The 24,369-nt window shown below is 39.5% G+C and overlaps 1 protein-coding gene across 1 annotated transcript in view; it reads left to right on the top strand.

The window, feature by feature from the left end:
* LOC139464624 (zinc finger C2HC domain-containing protein 1B-like) overlaps positions 1 to 24,167 on the top strand; it is a 213,324-nt gene extending 189,157 nt beyond the window's left edge. The window contains exons 7-8 of the mRNA XM_071246160.1: positions 11,204 to 11,253; positions 22,065 to 24,167. Coding sequence (XP_071102261.1) covers positions 11,204 to 11,253; positions 22,065 to 22,076 — 62 coding nt within the window. The 3' untranslated portion in view covers positions 22,077 to 24,167. The remainder of the gene's footprint in view (positions 1 to 11,203; positions 11,254 to 22,064) is intronic.
* Positions 24,168 to 24,369: the final 202 nt, after the last annotated feature.

Below are 24,369 nucleotides of genomic sequence, written 5' to 3'. Positions count from 1 at the left end.
GTCAAACCCCTTCTCTCCTCTCTCTGGACCAAGGCTTATATAGCCAAGGTCACCTGACATTTAGTAAGTAATAAATATAAATGTAAACAGTAAATCATCAGTGACATACTTGTACATCCTGTTCAGGATGGCAGACGGTCGATGTTCACAAAAATGGGGATTAACAATTAGGATTAGCATCTTATAAATAACAGCAATTAAATGTTTCAAGGCATATAGATGTCATGGTTCCAGGGTAATGAGCCTTTGCAATTAAATGTTCTTCAGACAATGGGTGTCGTAAATCACTCGCCATGACAGAATTACGAGGTCTTGACAAGGCAATGCCAAACAATGCGGGGAGAACTCATCAATAATATAGCCAAGCTATCCGAACTCGACAAGCATATAGCTTATGAGAAAACCAAACTTGAACAAGCGGGTGATGAATTCAGTAGACGTCGCGTTGCAGAAAGATTGCGTAACTTAGAAGACAAAAGATCGGCCTGCCTCGAGGCGGCTTCCAGTAATAGAAAGGCACTTTGTTCACAAATCAGTCGAACTCAAGAAACTATCGATCAAGTCCTCAACGATGACACTACACTGGCCGATAAAATTAAAACATTGTTCAGAGAACAAGGAATAGCCATTGCCAGTATTTTAACTGCATTGGGATTTATTATATCAACTTTGACTCTCGCGTTAACCCTTGGCAGTTGACCACCAACACCCCTTAGTGATAGGGGTGGCATAAAAGAGTGGATAAAATAGCATTTAAAAGCATTAGGTTCAGCACTGGGAAAGCTCGCTGGGAAAGCCGCGTCTGCACTTCCCAGTATAATAGGGAGTATAGTTTACTGGCTCTTGAATTTATTAGCTAAGACCACCACTTGGCTTAGTCAAAACTTGTGGGCACTGATCGTAGCAATTGCAGGGCTGTTGTAAGTATCCACTAAGAACTATTTAACCAAGTCATGAGTAAACCAGCCGCGACTCCACCTACTATAAGCGCTGTTTTTTCATCGATATGTTGTTGATTTTTAACTACAGTATGCGGTGGCACATGTGGTTGTGCGTTAGTAGATGGTTGTGGTGTCTGTGGCTTGACTATTCCCATTTCGCCTGTGTTTGTTTGCTTTATTAATTCGGTGTTAATATCTGAATTTATACCTGTTTTTTTGTTGATCGGTAGCAATAACAATTTTATTATTATAACCGATCACTTGACCGATCTTAAGTTCCATATTACTCGGAGACATGTATAGTCCCGGCGCATAAACATAGTCTACTTTGGATTGAGCGTACTGTAATACATCTTGATAACGCTTTATAGAAGATGGTATGTCAACTGGTGAATTAATTTGCAACAAACTTTTTGCGCATCGAGCGCATCGAGCGCCGTCCCAGAACCAATGATTCCTGTATGTGTTTGTGATTGTGCACCAAGAATTGCCCATACATAAGTTCTTATTGATTCATTAACTCTAACAAATCCTGGGTTAGTAAAATTATTTTCTGTTTTATCATTAAGAAATTCATTCCAAGCATTTCCAGGTGGTTGCTCAACGTTTTGGAAGGTGAAAGCAACACCACCCTTAAAGTTCATACGATCATCTCTCCACTCGTTACTCGAGAGAGCACAGCTCGGAAGAAGCCGACCTCTTTTCAGTAAATCATCGCTGACTTCTTTAACAGAGTGTGCACCAGCGTACGGAATACCTAGACCATGGTTAACTCCACTCAGACGCCAATCTTTACTCGTAGCAATATTAAATTCCTGGCAAATACGTTCGAATGCCCACCTATTGTACGGATTATTTAATGCATTCCATGCTCGATCCTGCGGTAATGGAGCACTAATTTCTTTAAGTATACGTCTAATCTGATAGTACACGTGAAATGATAAAACAGACTTATTTAGTTCAAATCCTGGGGTATAAAGAGATACACCACATCCTGTTGTGGCACACCATATGGCAAAGTTTAACTGGTTCTGCCAAAATTGCATCGGATTGTGAAACCAATCGTGCACCATTTTATCACTAGTTGCCGTGAACCTGTATTGTTCAAAGATATCAGGGAATTCAACCAAAAAATTAGCTCCAGGGGCACTTACTAAAATCGACTGATTAGTAATATAAGTTGATTTCATATTTAAGTTATGATATAGTATCATTGTATATTTAATATGTATGTCACACTCCCGGGAATAACAAATGGTCAGCCTATTGAACTGCTTCATACTATGGATAACTCGGATGGACAACTTGAAGTCGCTCTATGCAATGTAACGTATTACCCGAGGTGGACAAATATAAGTGCTGTGAGAGGTAATAATATGTTTTGGATTAGTGTAAACATAAATAGTAAATGACACATTATACCTGATGGGTATTACAGCGTATGCTCACTCAATGATGAAATTTTTAAGCCTAATGAAATTAGTCTCACACAAAATGAGTCGAATGGGATGCTGATTTTGAATGCTGGAGAAAAGGAAGTGTTTCTTGTCCGCACAGGGAGTTAAATTACCCGATTTAGTTCCCTATAAAGAGTTGTGCATCCATCTTGATCAGGTCAGTACAACGGATAATATTCAACTAGAAAGTCCTTCAACTCTACTCAGATCTATTCCAGCCAAAGATGAAAAATACAATAGCGGTAGAACGGAATCTTTCTCAACATTACAATATAAAAAATTAAAGCGTGGTATTATTTCAGACCTCAAAATTTCTGTATTAGATGTAAAACATCAACCTGTACATATAGGATACTTAAGTGTAACACTCCATATTATAAATAATGGTTGATTCATCAGGCCCTGGAACACTCAGACAATTTAATACAATTGCGCTTTCCGATCTCGGAGACACAGAAGGATTCGGTAAACCCGGTACCGATGGTAAGTTATACGCTTTACACTTACACGATAATGTATACAAGCGGAAAGAAGTTACATTCACAGGTAATCTAGGAGATTTCAGCGATGTCGACGTTAGTAGACTCCGTAAAAACACTTTGTACAATCTTATTCTCAACGGTGATAATAAATGGACTATGGTTGAAGCAAACTTTGAGTGGCTATTGAATATCGTCATTACCCCACCGTATGTGATGATGGGTAAGGCACATAATTTAACTAAGATAATAAATAGTGGGATCGTACTCACAGCTTATATCCCGTCAAAACGAAAAAGTGTGTTAGTCTCTCCCCTGCCAGAAAACCCAGGTTATATGTTATTTAGTCGTCCAGCAGTAAAAAATGTTGGTTTAAATTTGGTTACTGAATTCAATGATATTAAACAGAACTTGAGTGCAATACCTAATATTTCTACACTTATTATTGAAGTTTTGTTTGGAGATGCACCGGAAAATGCCTTCGAAATATTACCAGGTCAATCAATTAAATGGCTAAAGAAACTCCAACGTCAACGTTGCAGTATTATTCATATTGGAGCATCACCCGTTGCAACCCTTGAGGGGGTCCAAATTATTAAAAGTGACAGCATTTCTCTTACTAAGATATTCATGCCGTATACTATACATTTGATAAGGTTGATGTATACTCTCAAAACATTTAAGCAAGACCAATTAAACACTATTATATGATATAATAAAATACACTATGAGTTTATATCCGGCGCTCGATGAGGCATTTGAAAAGATGGATACTGTTGATGGATTTCGATTACATCAAATAAGCGACATAAAACATCGAATAGGTTAGGAAAGGGAGTTTAGCCTTGGATTGTATATAAAGTATCGCAGAGCCGTGAATGCTCTCGACGGAGTTGATACTGCACTTGTGACAGCTGGCATGGGACTCGGTGCAGCCGGTGTTGGTTTATTATCAACTATAATCGCCCCGCCTATCGTACTTGGCATGAAAAAGCGTCTGGAGTCTCAGGACTGGCAGGAATAACGATGAAATTCATTTCTCGTAGGTTACAAAAGAAAGCATTAAAACACGATAATATACGGATACTCGCCGAAGCAAAGTTGAACAGCATTGAGGATCATATTTCAACAGCAATGGCTGATTGTAAGATATCCGAGGATGAGTTTCGTTTAGTGCTGTGAGAACTCACCAAATACAACGCAATGAAGCAGGAGATTCGATCCAATTCTCATAAGACCAGTGGTATTAGCGAAGACGAGAAAAAACAATCCAAAAACAAGCGAGTCAATTATTCCATCCCAAAACCAAAGAACTGGTTTGAGATTAAAAATAGATTGCTTACTATCATTAGATCACATTTAGAAGAATGCTTACATAAGTATATAATAATGGAGAATTACAAACCAACAAAGGAAGAACTCGAAAAAGCTATCGTAACATTTATGCTCACGGACAAAATTTTCAAATGGAGAGAATTACCACAAGGTATATATTATATCAGTGATGTCAAACCAACCAAATACGGTCATCAATTGTTTCTTTCCAAATACCAAGAAGAGTATATAGTCTGGTCTCCTAGTAAAATGAACGAAGAACTTGTTGAATATCACTTTGTTAAAAATAATGGTGTACGTATTAGTAAAAATAATAGAGAATATTTTCATTACAATTTAGTTTAATCTCATGACTATCGTTGAATCACATCATCATTTTGACATAAAAAATTCCCCCTGTAGTGGTGGTAAAGGTATATAAATCTGGCTCCAGTGGAGTTGCGGCAGAACCCCCATTACCTAGAAAAATTTATATCATAGAAGCATTGATTGACTCCAGGTGGTGGTGAGCTAGAGTCAATTTAGTTTAATCTCATGACTATCGTTGAATCGCATCATCATTTACACATAAAAAATTCCATCTGTAGTAGCAGTATAGGTATATAAATCTGGCTCCAGTGGAGTTGCGGATCGTACCATTACCTATACTACTGGGCCTGCTGCAATTCTTGTCTGTTGACGGGAGGCTGATGGCATGCTCTAATCTGTCTGTCAAGATGGTCCCACAGATGTTCAATAGGATTCATATCGGACAAGTGGGCAGGCCAGGGCAAAACGTCAACATTCTGCTGGTTTAGTATGTTCCAAGTCAGTCTTGCAGTATGGGGCCTGGCACTGTCGTGTTGAAACAATGTTCCCAGCTTTTGTTTTTTTAAATTGTACCTGTGATATTGTGCCAACAATGGAAAGTATCAATTGGGAACATTGCTGTGTATGCCAGTCTGATAAACATGGAGAGTTGCAAACACCAAAGGTAGAAGGACTTTTAACTCTTGGCAGAGACCTGACTGACTTTAAGGAAATCAATGCCGTTCAGTCTGATATTACAGTCTTCTTTGATCAACTAAATAATGCATCCGATCCCATAATGCTGAGTGTCACAAAACATGTAGGAGCTACTGTAGTAGTTCTCGTGTGAAGAGGCTGCGTCAAAACCATGAACACAGAGTTCACCCAAAAAATGCAGATCATGCAGATAACCGCAACAGTTACGCGAATAGATGCCATTGGGGATACCAACCCAGAAAACAACCTCAAATCCCTCACACATCAGCGTCGGGATACAGGTCCATGGACTATGACTGGGGATGGCCAAAGCATGACTGCTATAGCACAGGGCCACCAATGTTCGTATTGTTGATGGTGATGTGGTGGCTTCTTCACTACACTGTCAGAGCTGTGGGTGTGTTTCGGTAGCGGGAAAAAATTTGCAATCCATGATATCTCTTCCTATCTTGGACCTTCATGATCTCTGACATTGCCGCTTTTCCATTGCATCACAGGGTGCGACATGACATCACAGCTCCTTGGGTGTGGCCAGAAGACTGACTGGTCATCTTGGCAAAACACAACAGGACTCTGGCGACTCGAACCAATCAACCAGAACTGTTCAGCCTTGAGTCTTCACATGCAGAAATTGGAACGATTTGTAGTTATCATGTTTAGTAAGGGGTGTGGTTTGGCTAAAGTCAACAAAGCCAGACATCGTCTTTTTACAACTGAGAATTCACCACCCACTCAGGCAGCCTTGTTTGAACACATAAAAAGGGCAATGCTTTAGGCAAACTTTCACTGGAATCAAGCAGCCTCAGGTCGTCAGAAAATCCCTGGCTTCAGTGAATGGGGGTGGCAAAAGGAAGACGGTGGTATCTGGTCACCATACTGGACAACTCTCGAGGATACAAGTAAATCACTTAATTGGACATAACGCACTTCTATGTCAAAACAAAGCTCAGATTTGGAATCCTTAAGGTAAAAAACCTTTAACAAGAGCCTTCATTGATGATCCTATGACTTTTGGTTATTAAGAAAGGACAAAATCCAATAGGGACCATCTTGGATTTTGCCAATATGGCGGCCCCAATGATCACCAGCTTTGGCGCCCTCCAAAAATGAATTTAGTATGTTCTGGTCTACACCTGTGCCAAATTTGATGCTTGTAGACACATCTGCACGATATCCCCCTAAGTGCCTGGACTACATATTCTGTACTGGTGGATCCATTGCCTGCAGCTGAAGTCCAAGAATGTCCCAAACATGTTCCAATGTGTATAAATCTGGACTCATTGCGGGCCAAGGCAAAGTAATAGCCTGTCCTTGAAGAAATGCAATCACATGCAGCATGTGAACAACAACAACAACAACAACAGGATTGAGGATGTCCTGGATGTTACGATCACCGTTGAGATTGCCTCATTATGTTAACATGTCCAGTTTTCAGTCATGAGATATTGCTCCCCAAACCATGACAGAGCCTCCACAATACGGGAATCTAGGTACAAAGTTCCTTGGAGTATACGCAGTGTTTCTGTCTCCAAACCTGCAGCAAGAATCTGCTTTCATCAGATCTAAGGATCTGTCGCCATCTCCTCAGATTCCAATGAGGTCGAGCAATACACATAGCCAGTCAAAGTCTCTATTGATGAGCAGTTAACAAGGGACGTCTGATGACCCCTTGCTACTTCAAGTATTTTAGCTGGTTTCGAACAGTTCTGATGGACAGATGCCTGTTGGGAAGCCAGAGTTCTTTCCTGTGTAATGCATGCCAATAATTTACCTGGCGCCTCCTGCGTGCCATGGTTACATGTGCTGACTAAACAGTCAGATAATTGCCACATTATATAACCTTATTTGCATCAGTATCTAAGTGTTTTTCCTGAAACTCGAGGGTTTCATGCTTCTTGTTCATATGTCAGTGTGTTTAGGTGACACAGTCAGTTATTTTCGTGACTATACACGAAATCGACAGCCATTCTCTGAATGAGTTTCATGAAACTTGAATTTGTAAAAACGTGTATTTCACTGTTCTTTATTTTGTCAAGGGGTGCTTAATTAATTTCTGGGTATACACATATCAGAGGAAATGTTGAGTTTCTATGTATTATGTACTGTAAGATTGCAACAATTTTAAAGTATTTGTTTCGAAAATGGGAAAGGTTACAGTGAAATTGATAAATGGAATTTACCACTCATGCCATTTATTATACAAAGTACCAACCAAGATTCAGTTTAGCAGTATTTGCTGAGCGTCCAGCTAAGATTCTGTTAATTGTTTCAAATATAACCCCAAAAGAAACATTTACTTTTTGGTGACATTGATGGATTCATTACATGGATCAACAGAAAGCAGCTGAATGTTCACATGTGACACATGCTACAACTGTTGACATTAGTTGCCGACATCACATGTCGAAAGGCAAAGGTCAAGGCCATCTGCACAAATGTTGAATATGGGATAACACTTTCTTAGTAAAGTACAGATTCTAGTACTTTTTTTGGTTGAGTCACATGTGGATTTGAACCCACACAGAGGCACCTAATTGCCATCACACAAAGTCAGTGATCTAACCCACTCAGCCACCAAGTCTGACAACTGGTCAAATGTAACAAATAGTATGTTTGGGATAACACTTTCTTAGTAATCTGCAGTCAGTATCTCCACCCTGGAAAGTCAAGAACTGCCTGATATCCTATGCCCTGCAAACAATGAGAAGTAGGGGGAATGGTGGCCCAGTCGGCCTGTAGTGCCAGTGTTAGTTGTGGCAGAGTCTGCACCCATCTAGCCAACTCATCCCAGAAATGTTTGATGATCTTCAAATGTGATAATCAGTTGGGCCAGGACCTGAATGTTGTTTTTGTGTAGGTATGCCATTGTGAGTTGCGCTGTGTGTGGTGTGGCATTATCATGCTGGAATATGGCTTTGATGTTCTGCACAATGGGAGCGAGGTGTGGCTTCAGAATTTCACCACAGTACTATTGTGCAGTTAAAGGGGCACTGATCTAACGCAATTCCCCGGGACTGGTTGTTGCCTTTGTTATTGTTTTTTCCCAGTGAGTACCCGGATGTATAGCAGAAATCTAGACTAGTTCGCGACCTCTGCTGCGCCATTCGTAAGCGCATTAGTCACTTGTATGGGTAGTAATAAGGGCATATGGTCACATTGATCAACAAAATGAAATACAGTTTTCGAGATAATAAGGAAATGTAAGTATCTTTGTGGGTAGCATCGGTAATGGTGACGTAGTTTTGATAAGTCACTTGCTTGGTAATTTTGCGATTTTCGTTTACACTATTTTGACTTGCAACACAAAGTTTCACCTGAGCATTGCTTTTTGATAGTGTGTATATTTTTGTCAAAATGTGTAACATTTTAAAATTTATTTAACGCCTAAATATTCAGTTATTTAACAAAGTGACTGAAAAACATTTCCATCTGTATTATTATGATAACGAATTCCAAACATTTTGATGTTTAATGTCATCACCAAGAGACTGAAAAGTACATTTCTGTGTTGTTTGGCTTCTAATCCTACATAATAATCTGTTGTGATGTTTGTAGGCCCTTTTGATCGTCTAAATCAATCTGGACAGATTTTTTTAGCTGTACAAAGAAACTTATTCGATGTCACGTGTCTCTGTAACAATCAAGATATACATCGTTTCGGAATATTATAACCCGTGTTCGTTTCTCAACTGATCACTTAGATTGTTTCAGGTGTTTCACATAGGTGTCAAGTCTCAAAGGTCGGCTGAGAAAGCCCACGTGACAACTATTTTCATAACGTCCACGGTTCCTAAAAAAATCCATTGAGTGATAGATAACAATGAGCAATCAATCAACGTATTATCAGTTAACCCTTTGAACAAAGTATGTTGTTTTTACATCAGCACTTCACGCCATGATATGAGTGTATTCCCTTTGTTTTAGTAAACCTAGACATGTAAACACTCACTTTTGACATATCCACTGTGCAAGATAACAGTGATTAATCAATCAACGTATTTCCTGTAATATTCCTTTGATGACTAGGAACGATCCGTTGATTTACAAAAATAAGTAAATCAACCGATCATTCACCTCTTGCTGGGCTGCCACGTGCATATTACATAACATGAATTTCACCTCACTTCAAACCTGGATTTAGATTGAATAATTTCCCCAGACACAATAAATGCCAAATGGGAACCTTTGTCAGGTAATCTAAGTGGTGCTACCACTAATTGTACCTGTAATAAATTCATTAACTGAGCATCAAGTGAATGACGACAAATACACAAGTGTAGGGTTATACCAGAAAACGTGGATGACATCAAGGGAGTAGTAATCGTATTATCGACGCAATCCGAAATCCGAAAATGCTTTCACTGCATGGATACTTTTTTTTATATTAAACTATAACCGCCTGGGGTATTTCCAAATGACGACATCCGATGAGCTCCACCGTTCTTTTTGTCTGTTTGTTTAGGCTGAAGAAATTAATCAACATGCGCCCTTTGAAGAAATTTTTATAGATCACAGTTAACCAATCAGTGTTCAAAAATGCGTAAAACAAATATTGCCTCCAGCCTCCAAAGTTTATTTAGCTGTACTTGCAGACGGTAGCCCAGTCTCTGGTCACGCTCAGTTGCGTTGCGTATCATCCGGGTACTCAAGGGGGAAAAACAATAACAAAGGCAACAACCAGTCCGCGGAAATGCGTTAGATCAGTGCCCCTTTAAGATGCCCTCAACGTAAACACTGTTCGTCCTACAATTGTTTGAGATTGCTGGCCACACCATCACACAAGTTTCACCAAATCTATCAACTTCCTGTATTCAGTTTGGGGCAAATAGTAAATGTTTATGTCTTTACAAAAAACAAGCAAAAAATATGATGCATCACTGAACCACACAGTTTTCTATTGCTGGTGAAGCCACACTGTGGACACAACACCACTGACATAGTTGTGATGTTGGTCCATTAAAAAGACACATCAAACAGGCTGTTTTGTTCAAAGACTTGCCTAACATTGATGGTTCCTCACCATCTAGACTGATATTCTATGCAAACTTGGTATGACGGATGCTGTAGAGGTTGCTGTGTGGGACCTTTGCCATTGGTGACAAACCTGGATGTAACAGTCCAAGGCCATGGTGGGGGCACATGAAGCCACACTGGATTTGGAAAAGTAACATGTTGTCCCTTGGTGTTGGTAATGATTCCATGCACCCTTGGGACACAAACCTATGATTGTGGGTTTGAATCCCAGTTCGCCATGATTATGTTTCTAGGTTTGTTAGTACCATACCTGTGGATGTGGGTTTCAGCGAAGTGGTAAATGTCTGAGACCTGCATCACTTCCGGCTCTCCTCCAACATTAATCTGATACGCTGTGATATAACTGGAATACTGTTAAAAGCTGCGTTAAACCCAACTCACTCACTCACTATGATGCTTGGGGATGCATGAAACGCCCTGGCAATGGCCAACCTGGATTCACCTGTTTTGAGGCACCCAATTTTTTTCTTCCTACTTCCCTCAGATGCAGCATGTGTTTGCTGTTGTATAGTCACCTAGATAAAATAGACAGGTAAACAAAAAGTATGTATTTTTATGCTTTTATAGGCCTTGTGTTCATGTTTCACATGCAGATTGCACACAGGCAATGATTACGTTGTTAGTGTTTGAGAAGTGAATGGTGGATTTGCAAATTTGTGATGAAAGTGCATGCACTTAGCAGTTTTCTGAAAGATGGCAGAATGTACATAATCGAGTGGTGTGGATCAGACATTCCAGTGATTGATATTATGAACAGTCACCCAATTTGTTGTTGAAATGCCATCTACCAAATCACAGAACCTGTCCAAAATTAGTCACCTCTCACGACAAGCAATGGGGTGCTAGGGACAACATTCTACCTCATGTGAGAATCCTCTACCGGTATATAATTACCTGCAAAATAAAGTTGATTACAAATCTGATAGCAACCATGTAATTGTGTGCACTACAGGCAGCCGAGGTGTTGGAAGGTCTGTTGCAAGCAAGGGACGAACTAACCAGGTAAGTTTCTGCTAGCTGTTAGTTATATTTACGTGATAAAATGATTATTTTTCTTGAACATTGTTGTGGCTTACATATTGCCGATATGACCTTAAATATTAACTCACTCATGCACTTGAACATTGCAAAACCAATATGATATTGTTTCATTGTAGTATTCAGAAACCAAATGATTAGAACCAAGTCACTTACTTACTGCAAAGGAAAAACGTTAGATTTTACACAATTTTGCCCCAAAATAATTTTGTTATACCATAATAATAAAATTGCTAACGGGAACATATGCTACAAGTCAAAATAAGGAATTACATCGGACATAATTTTTGTCACTGATGCATCAAATTTGGAATCTTTATACTTAGATCTAAATACAATGATAAAAACGACACATGCATGTGCCTTTTGAATAAGAATGTTCCTTAATACACAAACAATATGTATCTTAATTGAGGGAACATAATACTATACCATTAATACAACCTCTTTACTTATGTAGACTTATTTCCCTGTTGGAAATTTAGGCAAATATTGTTGTCAACCCGCAGTCGTTCATCCATAGCACACTGACAGCCCATAAAAATGTCACTCACTTCGTCAGATACTCGCATTTCCTTGTCAACCCATCCAGACAGGACATGTTTTTTCTTCTCGTTTAAGAACTGTATGATAGACTTTGAAGAGTGCCATTTCCCTGCACTGCAGTAGTAAGTACAGCGGGAGGTCTGGGCCACCATGTGCTTGATTAGGTCCAGACACTGAAAATGCTTCCATATAGGTCTTATACATCAGTGAGTGAGTGAGTTTGATTTTACGCCGCTTTTAGCAATGTTCCAGCAATATCACAGCGGGGGACACCAGAAATGGGCTTCACATATTGTACCCATGTCAGGAATCGAACCCGAGTCTTTGGCATGACGCTTTAACCACTGGGTAGGCTAACCGACCGCCCGTATACATCAGTATCTGTTCATATATATATAGCCTTCTCATCATGGACTAGTGGTCTTGGGGTAGTGTTTGCTCGTCACGGCGAAGACCTGAGTTCAATTCCCCACATGGGTACAATGTGTGAAGCCCATTTCGGATGTTTCCCACGTGATATTGTGGGAATATTGCTAAAAGCTGCATAAGACTATAAACAAACACTCAGTCACTCACTTGTCATGGACCATGGACTATGCCCCAGTGGGCCGCTAACATTAAATTTTGCTCAATCTTGTTTACGCATCCTATCTTGATTAAGTTTAGTGAATATGCTTAAATATATTTTTGGTTAAGAATACACTATACACTTGAATCAACTGTTGTGTTCAGAAAGTTCAAAACAAAACAACAAAGCTTCACTCTTATTTACTACATTATGAGGATTTCTGCCCAGAGATATAAGTAAAGTATTCATAGCTACAACATTGTTTTGTCAGATTAGCAGAAGCAACAATAATCCATGGAAAATGTGACTCAAATATTGGCAAATAGAATTTCCTGTTTTCAGAAAGAACTCTTAAAACTCTAAAAATCGAGGTCTAAATCTAGAATAAAGTCTTCAATGTGTTACAGCCTCAGGTTGCTTGTTGGCTAGGTATATAATAGGTATATTCCCAATTCTCATCAAAAGCAATTCAAAGGTTCATCATTTTCTAGTTGGTCTTGCCCACATTTAGTAAAGTCAGGTGACATGTTGATATGTTGAATATGTCCACAGAGGGATGCGTTGAAATTATCTGTTGACTATGTTACTGTTGACCACACTCACGTTTTTTTCCAAATACGTTTACGACTTGTCTCAAAGTGGAACAAGCATGTTACAATTCAAAACAAATATAAATTTTTTGGGGACATAACCCTGCTTGTTCAGAATAAATAGTTTGATAAGTCACATTTTGTTGTTTTGAATACAATGACTTGTGGCACTTCTTTTCCCTGCACAGAAATCAAACAAAAATGTGAAATGCATCTTGTCAGTATCTTTAGAGTTGTAACAATAAAAAAAACAGGCTATAATATTGTATGTTAAAGTTAGAATTAGAATGGGAATAACCCTACTGCTATCCCCGAAATGTTGCCTTTGTATGCTAATACTGTGTTCCCTCGCTTTTGCACTCTTCAATATGGCGCTAACTCGGTTATAGCGCACAGTAAAGCATGGCTCCCAAAATTTACTTAATAAACTCAAGTTTTCCAATGACACGATATTTACCCCATCTAAAAGTATCAGTATCACATAACACTGGAAACACCTGTCAACAAACCCAAACTGAAGTAAGCTATTTAATCCCATTATGATACAATCTGGTTATAAAAAGGTGTTCATTGCTTATCTGGACTTATGTTTTAAATATATTTTGTTAATTTTATGCAAAATTTCATTCAATAATGTTTGCATTAATTTCAGCGAAGCAATCAGTAGATCGCACAACTCACTGTTATTGACAGCAACCGCTGTCAGACTACCGTAATTTGACGCCTTGAAACGAAGTTTAGTTGCAAAAGAATGGGTACAAATATCATAAATGCCATACTTTGACTCCTGAAAAGTCATATTTGAGGCAGCTTGACCACCGGTATTGAATGTCAACATAACGTTTTCGCAATCGAAATACATGAAGCATGGTAAAGTGGCAAGGGTGACCAGTCAAACTGCTCCATACGTAAAAATATCCTGCAATAGCAATCTCCTGTACCAAAGCGCTACGCATATGGTTCTTATAATTTTAAAAATACGAGGGGTGTTCAATAAGTTTTGCAACTTGGGCATTTGTGTTTACACAATCAATGTCAACCTGTGGCAGGTGTGACACTTGTCATAACATCAGGTTGACACGTGTCATAACAAGTTCCAGACACAACAATGAGTTAGATGTCATGGCTTCATTCACCTAAGGGTGGTCACAATCATGGATTCTCTTAAACATGAACAATGCACTGTAATAAAGTTCCTTACCAAGGAGGGATGCAAAGCAAAAATAAACCATGATCGCATGTGTAAAGTGTTGGGTAAGGATGCTCCTGACTATTTGCTGTTGGTCTCTACAGTTTAAAAGGGGTAAGGAGTCCATAGACAATGACCCAAGGTCAGGGAGGCTTTCAGATGCCACCCAACCGGAAAGAATAAAAGTATTGTCCGACCAACGAGTGAAAGTATCTGAACTTTCTAGGGAATTCCAAATATCAGTTCAAACTGTTGTAACCATTATTCATGAGCATCTTGGTATGTCCAAGGTATCTGCAAGATGGGTACCTAGAAACCTCAGAGCTCAAGATGGCCATCAGAGAACTGAAAGTTATCGAGACCTCCTGGATCTCTATACTGCTGATGAAGATATCTTTCTCATCTGGTGACAGGTGATGAAATATGGATCCACCACTGGGACCCAGAAACTTAGTTGGAATCCATGCAAGGGAAACACCCCAATTCTACACCTCCGAGGAAGTTTTGTACTCAACCATCGGCTGGCAGGGTAATGGCCATATTTTGGGATGCAAGAGGCATATTACTGATTGATTACATGCTACCAAAAACTACAATCAATGGACAGTATTATGCCAATGTAATGAAAGAATTGCAAAAATCAATTCGCCAGAAACGCTGTGGGATGTTAACACGTGGTATTCTACTTTTGCATGACAACTCTTCAGTTCACAAGTCAAGAATTGCATAGGCCGCCATATGTGAATGTGGATTCGAACAGTTAAATCACCCACCCTACAGCCCAGACTTAGCCCCCAGTGACTTTTTCCTGTTCCGGCAAATGAAATCTGCCCTACGTGGAAGACACTTCCAGGATCACGAGGACATAAGGCTGCTATAGAGACGTGGTTAGAGGGCCAATCTGCGGATTTCTATAAAAGTGGTATTAAAAGCTTGAAGGACAAATGGAATAAGTGTATTGAGGTGAATGGACATTATATTGAAAAATAAAAGTGCAAAAGATATTCTGCAACTTTGTCTCATATTGAAGTTGCAAAACTTATTGAACGCCCCCTGTATATAGTGAAAGCTGCAACTAAAATAACATGATATTGGAAAATATTATTCCTGATGAAATAATGATTTCAGATACAATTTCTTCCGACCATTGCATCCAAATTCTTTGAAGTTGTGTCATTGGGTACAGGTGGAGGACATCACAGCCGAGACATCGGCTTCCTCCCCAGCTCCTCCCACTCCAGTTGATCAACCATCTCCTGCATTCTCCCTGAGTCTAATTCAACAACATTTTAGTGAACAGCAGGAGATGATGAAGAATATCTTCGCCAAGACGGACGAAGAACTGGAGAATATGAAGAGTGCAAATGAGACAGCTCTGGCGAAGATAAGTCTCCCAGTCACGAGACCACATGGGGGACTGCCATCTGTCAATGCACACAGCTGTAGGGCCTACCCCAGTCGACTGTACCGACCAGCCAGCTGAGCAGTACGGTCAGCCGTCTGACCAGCCATCCAACCAGCCCTGTATAAGCCAGCAGACTTTTCCCTACTGTGAGACAATACTGTACGGGCCAAGGACCAGCCATCCACCCACGGCAACCCAGCTGACTGACCAACTGTCCAGCCAGCAGACTGTTAGGACACGGTATGGCTAAAGAGACGTGAAAAAATAACCAATTCCATATCTGTAATGATTGACAAACGTATGCAATCAATGTCTCATGAAATATATAAAATAATCCGTCGCACAACACGAGATTCAAAAGATATCTAAGGCTGAATATGACAGCGCATCCTCGCACAGCAGACACGCGCACAGTCATGCTGAATCAGATTATTATGAGGACTGAGATAGAGCAAGAATTCAGCCACTATAGGTAACGTTATTTCCCCGTTTAACTGCTTTCTCATTCTTGCCTCGACAAACTTGTCCCATCTGTTATTGTATAGTGCAGATGATGCTGGTCTCAATGAGCTTGCCACTCTTCGTGTAGCTGATTTAGAGTAACCGTCGGCTTGCATTTTATTCGAGATAACTTCCAAGTGTGAAGATGGAGGTTGTCGAGGTGGGCGTAAAATATGTCTGTTTTTGGTTGTCTCAATAGGTCGTGACATACTGGGAGTTTCAGAGGTTCTTCCACTAGGAGTTGTAGTAACCTTGGAAACTAAGCCCTGTTCGGCCATGCCGGGGCTATGAGGATTATGACACAGTTTGTTTCCTCTGTTTTCTTCAGTACTCTGTCTAGGAGAGCCCATGGGCGAAAGGCGTACGCAAATATTACCTCCCATTCCATGGATAAAGCGTCGACCTGTAGAGCTAACGGGTCTGGTACGGGGCTGACGTAGACTGGTAGTTTGTTGTTGAGACATGTGGCGAATAGATCTAGGTTTGGAGTATCCCATAGGTGGGTTATCCACTTGAATACTTCGGGATGTAGTGACCATTCCGTGGGTACTATCTTGTTTTTCTGGGATAGGTAATCTGCAAGGATATTTAGCTTGCCCAGTACATGTCTCACTTCGATTCTGCAACTCACTGAGTCTACCAAGGCATATAAACGTGTAACCTCCTTCAGTAAAGGCTGAGACTTTGTGCTCCCTTGATGCTGTATGTAAGCGACCACGGTCGAGTTGTATATAGCGATCTTCACTGACGAGTGGTGTAAACGATCTTGCCATGCTTCTAAGGCTAGATATATCGCTCTCATTTCTAGACAATTGATGTGTAACTCTTTCTCTTGGGAGGACCATTTTCCCTGTATGGTAACATCGTCCATATGGGCACCCCATCCCTCTCCTGACACATCTGTGTAGGGTTGATGTAGGGGGGTGGGGTATGGGATTTGAATACCTGGCATGACATTTTTACGGGTCAGCCACCAATGAAATTCTGAGATTCGAACTTTTGGAGGTTGAATTAATGCTTCAAGCTCTAGGTTTTTGGTGGTGTTCATCCAATTCTGCAGGGGCCATAATTGTAGCCTGCCTCTGTAGGTTAGGGCTTCGATAGATGTGAGCGTGCCTAGGCAAGACATCCACCAGCGTCTCGATTTGATGGGCTGATCGAGTGTGCTTGTTATCATGTGTTCTACTCTTGCATATCTGTCCTCTGGAGGTGCTACTAAGCCCTTGTTGAGTAGAAATCTTGCGCCTATGTAGGTGATGTCCTGTGTGGGTACTAGCTCTGATTTTTTAGGGTGAACCAGGAATCCCAAGTGTGTTAGTAGTTGGATGAGGCACACAGTATTTAATCTGATTTGCGATTTGTCCTGATCGGCCGATAGGAAATCGTCTATGTAACCGTGTAACCTTATGATCTTTATATGGGCGAATCCGATGATGGGATTGGTGATCCTGATGAATAACCATGGGGCTATGGTTATGCCGAATGGTAGTACCCTGAACTGGTATCTCTAACCGTTGATTGTGTTGATGTGCAGATCCTCGCCAATACCTTGATCCTAAACAGTCTCGCATGTGGTTCCAGGCATAACATGGGACACTTTCTGTAGAAGAAGATAAGATAATGAAACATAAGCTGGGATATTTTTCAGAAAGGTATTATCTAATTTTATCTAATTTTCTTACTTACCAAAATGTTTTTGGAGGTCATGTATAATTATGTATAAATTTTATTAAAGCCAAATTTATCCTGACTATAATAAGAAATATTAAACATTAATCTCAGTACTTGATCTAAATATGTACAATACGTGGGTCTTGGCTCCTAAAGTTGTAGGACAGCCTGATCATGCTAATGGAATACCTTGCTTTAACAATAACACTTTGGTTGCACCAAAATGACTGGAGCAAACGAAATAACATTAAGGTCTAAAGTAAGATTCATCTGTTTATTTAAATAACTTACCGAAAGTTTGAATGTCTTGTTTGGAAAAACAGTTGGCAAAGGAGGGAGTTTACTCAGTCACTGATGTCCATCAAAGTGTTCCCAGCATAATCTGATGCTGTCATTTCTTGAATATTTAAAGTTGGAACGAACAAGTTTGCACCTTTTAATCGAAACCCTCCTCAGTCATATATCTGCGGGGAATCTGTGCATCGTGATCTTCCAGCCATTCGCATATTTCTTACAGTGATTGCTACAAATACAACAGTATCGCTGTTTTGACGGCATCTTGACGTTTAATGTTCTCAAAGGCGTGACATGTCCCGGATGTAGATACCCATTGACCAGCACATGCACATCATGTTTTTTATAGCGGCCGCCAAGGACAGATAACTCACGTTTTGAGAGAGGGCAATATTAATCAATATAATGTATTGCCTTGCTATCATGGTTATTTGATTAACTATTGATTGACTTGTGACACTATAACACTATAACTTTTTTATGCTTAATTATAGACATTTTTTTTTTTTTAATGAGGGTGTGGTCTTTTTTTTGTGTCTTTCTTGTTAATTTCTGTCATCTTAACTTCCATACAGTCATCCTGTACATGTGGTAGAGAGTAAAATTTTAGTGCAATCCTACCAAAGTGCAAAAAATAATACATCTGCATTGTTATATCTATTCACATTTAATATACAAAAATTTTTTTTGTTAATTACACAACAATTTATGCACATGCTTTCTACATTGCATAACACCCTATTGTCACCTTCATAAAAAAAATGTAAAAAGTATTTCTACTCATAACTAACAAGTTTCTTGATGTAAAATTATATATTTAATTAAAGGAATAAATATGAACAAATATGATGCATATTAGATTTTTAGTTTCAAACTCATGGCTGGTTTATTAAGTACTATAATTACTATAAAAGTAAATAAATACAATTTACTAAAATAAATTTCACATTTAAATAATTATACCAAGCGTAGATTTACCAAATTTCATCCTCAAAATCTTGCCTAATATAATGTCTATTCAAACTTTCAAAGGCATGGCTTTCATGACACTGCTCATGCTGTCAGGTAACAGACTAACATATTAAGTTGAGTAATTTGGCCTACCTATTAGTAGTTGCATCTTCATAAATAATCTTACATCACAGAAACAAGTAACACATCCTACATAATCATAAAACACTGTCCACTGAGAATATGAATATATGTCGATAGTGCCGCACTGGTTGTCAAACTTATTTTAAGGGTAAAGGAAAAGAACACATACCTTAACGAATGGTCCCATGGTTGTCAGTTGTCAGTCAGGAACCAACGTCGCCGCCTTTTCATCCCGGTATCTACGACATCAGAGATGGAAGTCAGTCGCAACAGGATTGCCCTATGGCTTCGCGCCATCATTCTTCAGGCCTATGAGGCTGCTGTACTGGATCCTCTGAGGGCCAACAACGCCCATTAGATTCAGGCGGTCGCCTCTACCATGGCGCTTCACAGTAATTGCTCCATCCACACCATTGTGGAAGGCTGCTTCTGGTGCTTAGACAAAGTCTTTGCCAGTCACTACTTGCGAGACGTTGTGCCAGAAGACATGGAAGGAGTCCACAGTTTTTGCCCTTTGGTGGTTGCTTAGCTGGTCACTGCCACAAGACGCCATTGATGCTTCTACATGTCCAGAGCCAACCTTTTGACCTCTCTGGTGCGTGTCACCCCAGACTGCATGCATTGGCTCGGTACGTCAGTTTAAGACTTTAACTGGGTTTAATTTCTATAACTTATTTATCAGGAATAATTTATTCCAATATCATGTAAGTTGTAGCTTTACTATATATATATACATGTGAAATAAATTAATAACCATAAGCGTCGCACATTGGTTCAGCTGATCGCTATTGCCGAATATTTTTTTGTATGGAAGAATTTGACCCATCACCGTCAATGCTCCCGTCGCCATGGGATAAATATGACTTTCAGTGATTCAATGTATGGCATTTATGATATATATATCCATTCTCTATCCACTAAAGTTCATTTCAAGGCGCCAATAGCGTTAATATGGCCATGGTTGCTGTAAATAACAGTGAGTTATGTGATCTTCGCTAAAATGAATCAAAACAATATTGAATGAAATGTTGAATAAATTAATAAAATAGATTTCAAATATAAATCCAGAAATATTATGAACTCTTTTTACAACCAGACAGTGTAATTACATGATTAATTTGCGTACTTCAGCAAGGATTTGCTGACATGGTATTTCCAGTGTTGCGTGCTCACAGTAATGTGTTTGTGTTGGGGAAAAGAAACATTAAAAAAATAACCCTTCAACCCTGTGTATAAGACGACCCCCACCCCCCTTTGAAAGCCTCCTAATTTCAGCTATGAAAAACTCGCCTTTAACACAGCGATATACGGATTTGGATTTTTACTAGTTTGTACACACACACACACACACAAACACACACACACACACACACCAAAAAAGCTGCTCATCCACACAATATTTTCAAAAACTATTGCCTGAGAACCAATTCTTCTTCTTTTTCAGCCTAACACATTCATAACATCCAGATTAAGGACCAAGGAAGCAAAAATTTTACCTATGTCTTTTTTTATTTTCATTGTTTACGTAATCGGAAAATTATTTTAAAAAGAATTATGAATGATATCTGTCATCATTTTCCTGATAATAGTGTCTGTCCACTCAGTTACATGAAGAAATACCTCTGTTTTCGAAGCATCGTATGAATAACATGTGCGTCGAAGACTGCCATGTGACACACCATCAGAAAGCTTATTTTATCATCTACACGATAGTAACCTCACCTAGAGTCTATTTGTAACATGCGATGTTATTGGATAAAAAAAGTATTCCTAATGATGCTTTCTTGGCGAAATCTGCTACAAGATTTGCTTGACAGGCCTTTATTTTGCTCTTTGACATGTTCGATGTTGACCCGTTGACGAAGTGTCCGAGAATTTTATTTTCAATAACATTGTGGAAAATAGATCTAGTGAATACTCTTTTAATTTATGGATAAATAATGACAAATCGAAATGGAATACGTATTTTAGACATTGTGAAATGTGATAAAATTTAATAAATGATTGATATGACAGGTATGTTCATAAAATTATATACTATTTTGACGTGACTACAGCTTGGCTGGTCTACCGGCCTGCGGTGTCTGAGGACTCGAGGCTTCTTGGCCGGTGTACCGGCCTACAGTGTTGAAAGAGTTAAATCGTGTTGATCATCATTTTCCAAAAAGCAAATTCAATTTGTTTTCGCACCTATTTCTAAAAATTATTTTTACATACGAGTCATAATTATCAACAGAAAAACTCGTCAGTCACTTTCATCGATAAATTAAGTGTGCCATAGGGGCATGCAGGTAAGGAATTCACCGTGCCATTACAGTTTTAGGTGTGCCCTCGGCAGAATTTAAGGGCACTACTAATTTTGAATCATGCAGCTCTTTCTCTGACAAGAACAAGCAGTAAATGCATGATGTATACAAATATAGATTTTTTTTAGGATTTTACTAGTTTTCAGTAGGTACAATTTTTCATTTAGAAGTTGGTTGACACTTATGTTACTAATATTTTTCTGAATATTTCTATCACAAATCATCCCCCAAGAATAAAAACAGCTAAACAATTACAAAATTGATGTTTTAAGAGTTATGCTCTAAAGGAAACCCTTCCCTTTTTTGGACCTTGTTGCCAGTTCACCGAAATGAACCCAGCTCTAACTTTGTGCCTTGGAAACATAAGAATATAACTTTTAAAACTTAACAGTTTTACCATTGCTTACAAGTGGACACAACAAATATCTTTGCTCTGGTATATTCTGGTCATGCATGATGAGGGACCCATCCCCAAACTTTCAACAAAATCAGATAGGCCTGAATGTTTGACAATAAATGAAGCCATTTTCAAGTCATGAACGATGTGTGTAATATATGTTTTATACATGTCTCCATTCTACCGTGAATAAACATGTTAATCCTGTTTCAGGGAGGGTGGTAAGCTTTCTAAGAAGACGATGCCTGTCCACATCATGAAGAACCAGAATTCTGTTCTATGAAACCTGTTGTTTTGTATATATATATCCTGATGCCTTGATAGGTTTATATCTAATGAATATTATCAGCCTTAAATAGCATAATTCCTTCAAATACTTCTAGTACATCATAGCCATTAATCCTGTACTTTGTCTGTCATCACACTATAAAATCGTACGATTTCCAACACATGTCCTTTTCACTGCCAGCTATCCTCTAACTTGTTAAGAAATCAGTCTCTCCGTGCCCCAGTGCTTCTAGGCAGCTTCCTGTGTGTCCTGGGATCAACACTGAAAACTTTTATGACACACATGTTTTCAGTAGTGTTATGACACTGTAGTTCATTATGTTTTCTAAACTTAACAGACCATAACTAAATAGTACTTACCTGGTTGATTAGAGGCATAACGTATTGTGGGAGCAAGGACACTCCCCCTCTAGTGTCATCCATCGTCTACTCATGTTCACTGATCGCTGTTGGCTGACTGTGCAGAGAGGATGTTTGCACGCCAATCAACAGGCAGAGACAAAACATCACCATGTGACCAAGGTTTTCAACCTACCAGTTGGCTTGTCAAAGGGAAGATGCGAAGCAGAATCAGCTCTGATCGACAAGTTTCAGCCATGACCCAGTGAATAGGAAGAACTGTCACCCCACAGGCTTGAGTGACCAGAGTTGGCAGAAACAGCAACTTCTTCCATCAAGTACCATACTCTGCTGTGGCCTAGCTACACAGACCAGGTCATTAAACAGGCTAATGAGAGCATCAGCAGGTTAAGTTGGATGACAAATTGCTGATACATTTGATGAAGAAGTGCACAAACAAGATGCACTCATTGTTCTGAGAGCTCCCTTCCACTGATGATGATGATGATTACTACAAACTTGTAATATCAAGTGTCCAAGTTTAAGAGATACGGGAGTAGCTAACAGAGAAATGATCGAGGTTGGCTTATACATCAACTGGTTTACGTCAGGATTGCGCCACTTCTTACAACATCTTCATCAGAACTATGACATGCTAGGAGATACGCTCATTAATATGATATTTGATGAAGTAAGCTTTGTCCACAGTGCTTTGAAGAGCATTATGAAGATGCAAGATATTCTATCTGCCCAAATGTGGATGATGCTGATACCACAGGGGAACATCTCCTTGCAATGGACTGTACATGTATATAAGAGCCTACCAAGAAGTCTGTCTCATCATTTTGCCGGCCTTCTTCCAACTAGGAACTTCCAAGGTGGTAGAAGAAGTTTGACAGGATACAGCGGAAAGATTACAGGTTTCAAACATCAACCTTGCTACAAAGGCACATAAGCAACCAACAAGTTGTCAAGGCAACATTGCGATCATTCCGGAGGAGACACTTTACATTAAGAAGGGTTTCTTTTCTATCCCCTTCATGAAAGTAGAGATCGTCTCACCCCTTCTCTACTCTTGAAATCAATAAAGTCATAGAGGGGGAGGCAGGCAGGTCAAAGCAGCACAAGTTCAATGAAACTATATCGACCTGACTTTGATTATAGATCTCAATTATCAACTACTATCTCTTCTAGACAAGGGAGCAATTTGTACACTGAAGTTCTCAGATATCCCGACAGGGTTTTATTCCTGTCTTCCTAGTGCTAAAAAACAATATGTCAGACATGCCTATGATAATAGACTTGAAAGTTCCTCAACAAAGACTACCTCGTTTGTCTGCCCAAGTGTCAGTAATGAAGGTAAGAACCACTCTCAGAATGGAAGACTGGTTAATCGCCTTCAGGACTCATATCTTCATATACCCATTCATCTGTGTTGCTTAAAGTATCGTTGTTTCACAGTCAACACACAGAGGTATGAGTCTCAAATTCTCCAATTTGGTAGCACCTTGGTTCACAAGGATAACTACACCAAGTGGAAATGCTATGATCATATCTTCTGGGGAGTACGCGATTTGATCTAAATTGGTTCTGATGGTTGGTGTTAAGGGATGGTGGCACCAGGTCTTTAAAGAGGTCTGGGGTCAAATTCAAAATATGTCACTAATATGCGTTAAAACCATCTCTGTTGGCCAGACATGCATGAATTGTTGGAGGCGTGCTCCTGATGAGTTGACCAATGTCAGCTTTACTCATGTTGTTCCACCCATCAGTGGATTTTGATGTTGACATACACATCTGCCAATGACATCCCAGATCTGTTCAATGGAGAAAGGTCAGGACTGAGTGCTAGCCATGGAATAACCTTTATGTTTTGCTGTAGGAGGAACTA

This window comes from Haliotis cracherodii, unplaced genomic scaffold (assembly GCF_022045235.1).
Source record: "Haliotis cracherodii isolate W230 unplaced genomic scaffold, xgHalCrac1.p SCAF_1, whole genome shotgun sequence".
NCBI classification, from domain to species: Eukaryota; Metazoa; Mollusca; class Gastropoda; order Lepetellida; family Haliotidae; genus Haliotis; species Haliotis cracherodii.
This window is presented reverse-complemented; position numbering and strand designations above follow the sequence as displayed.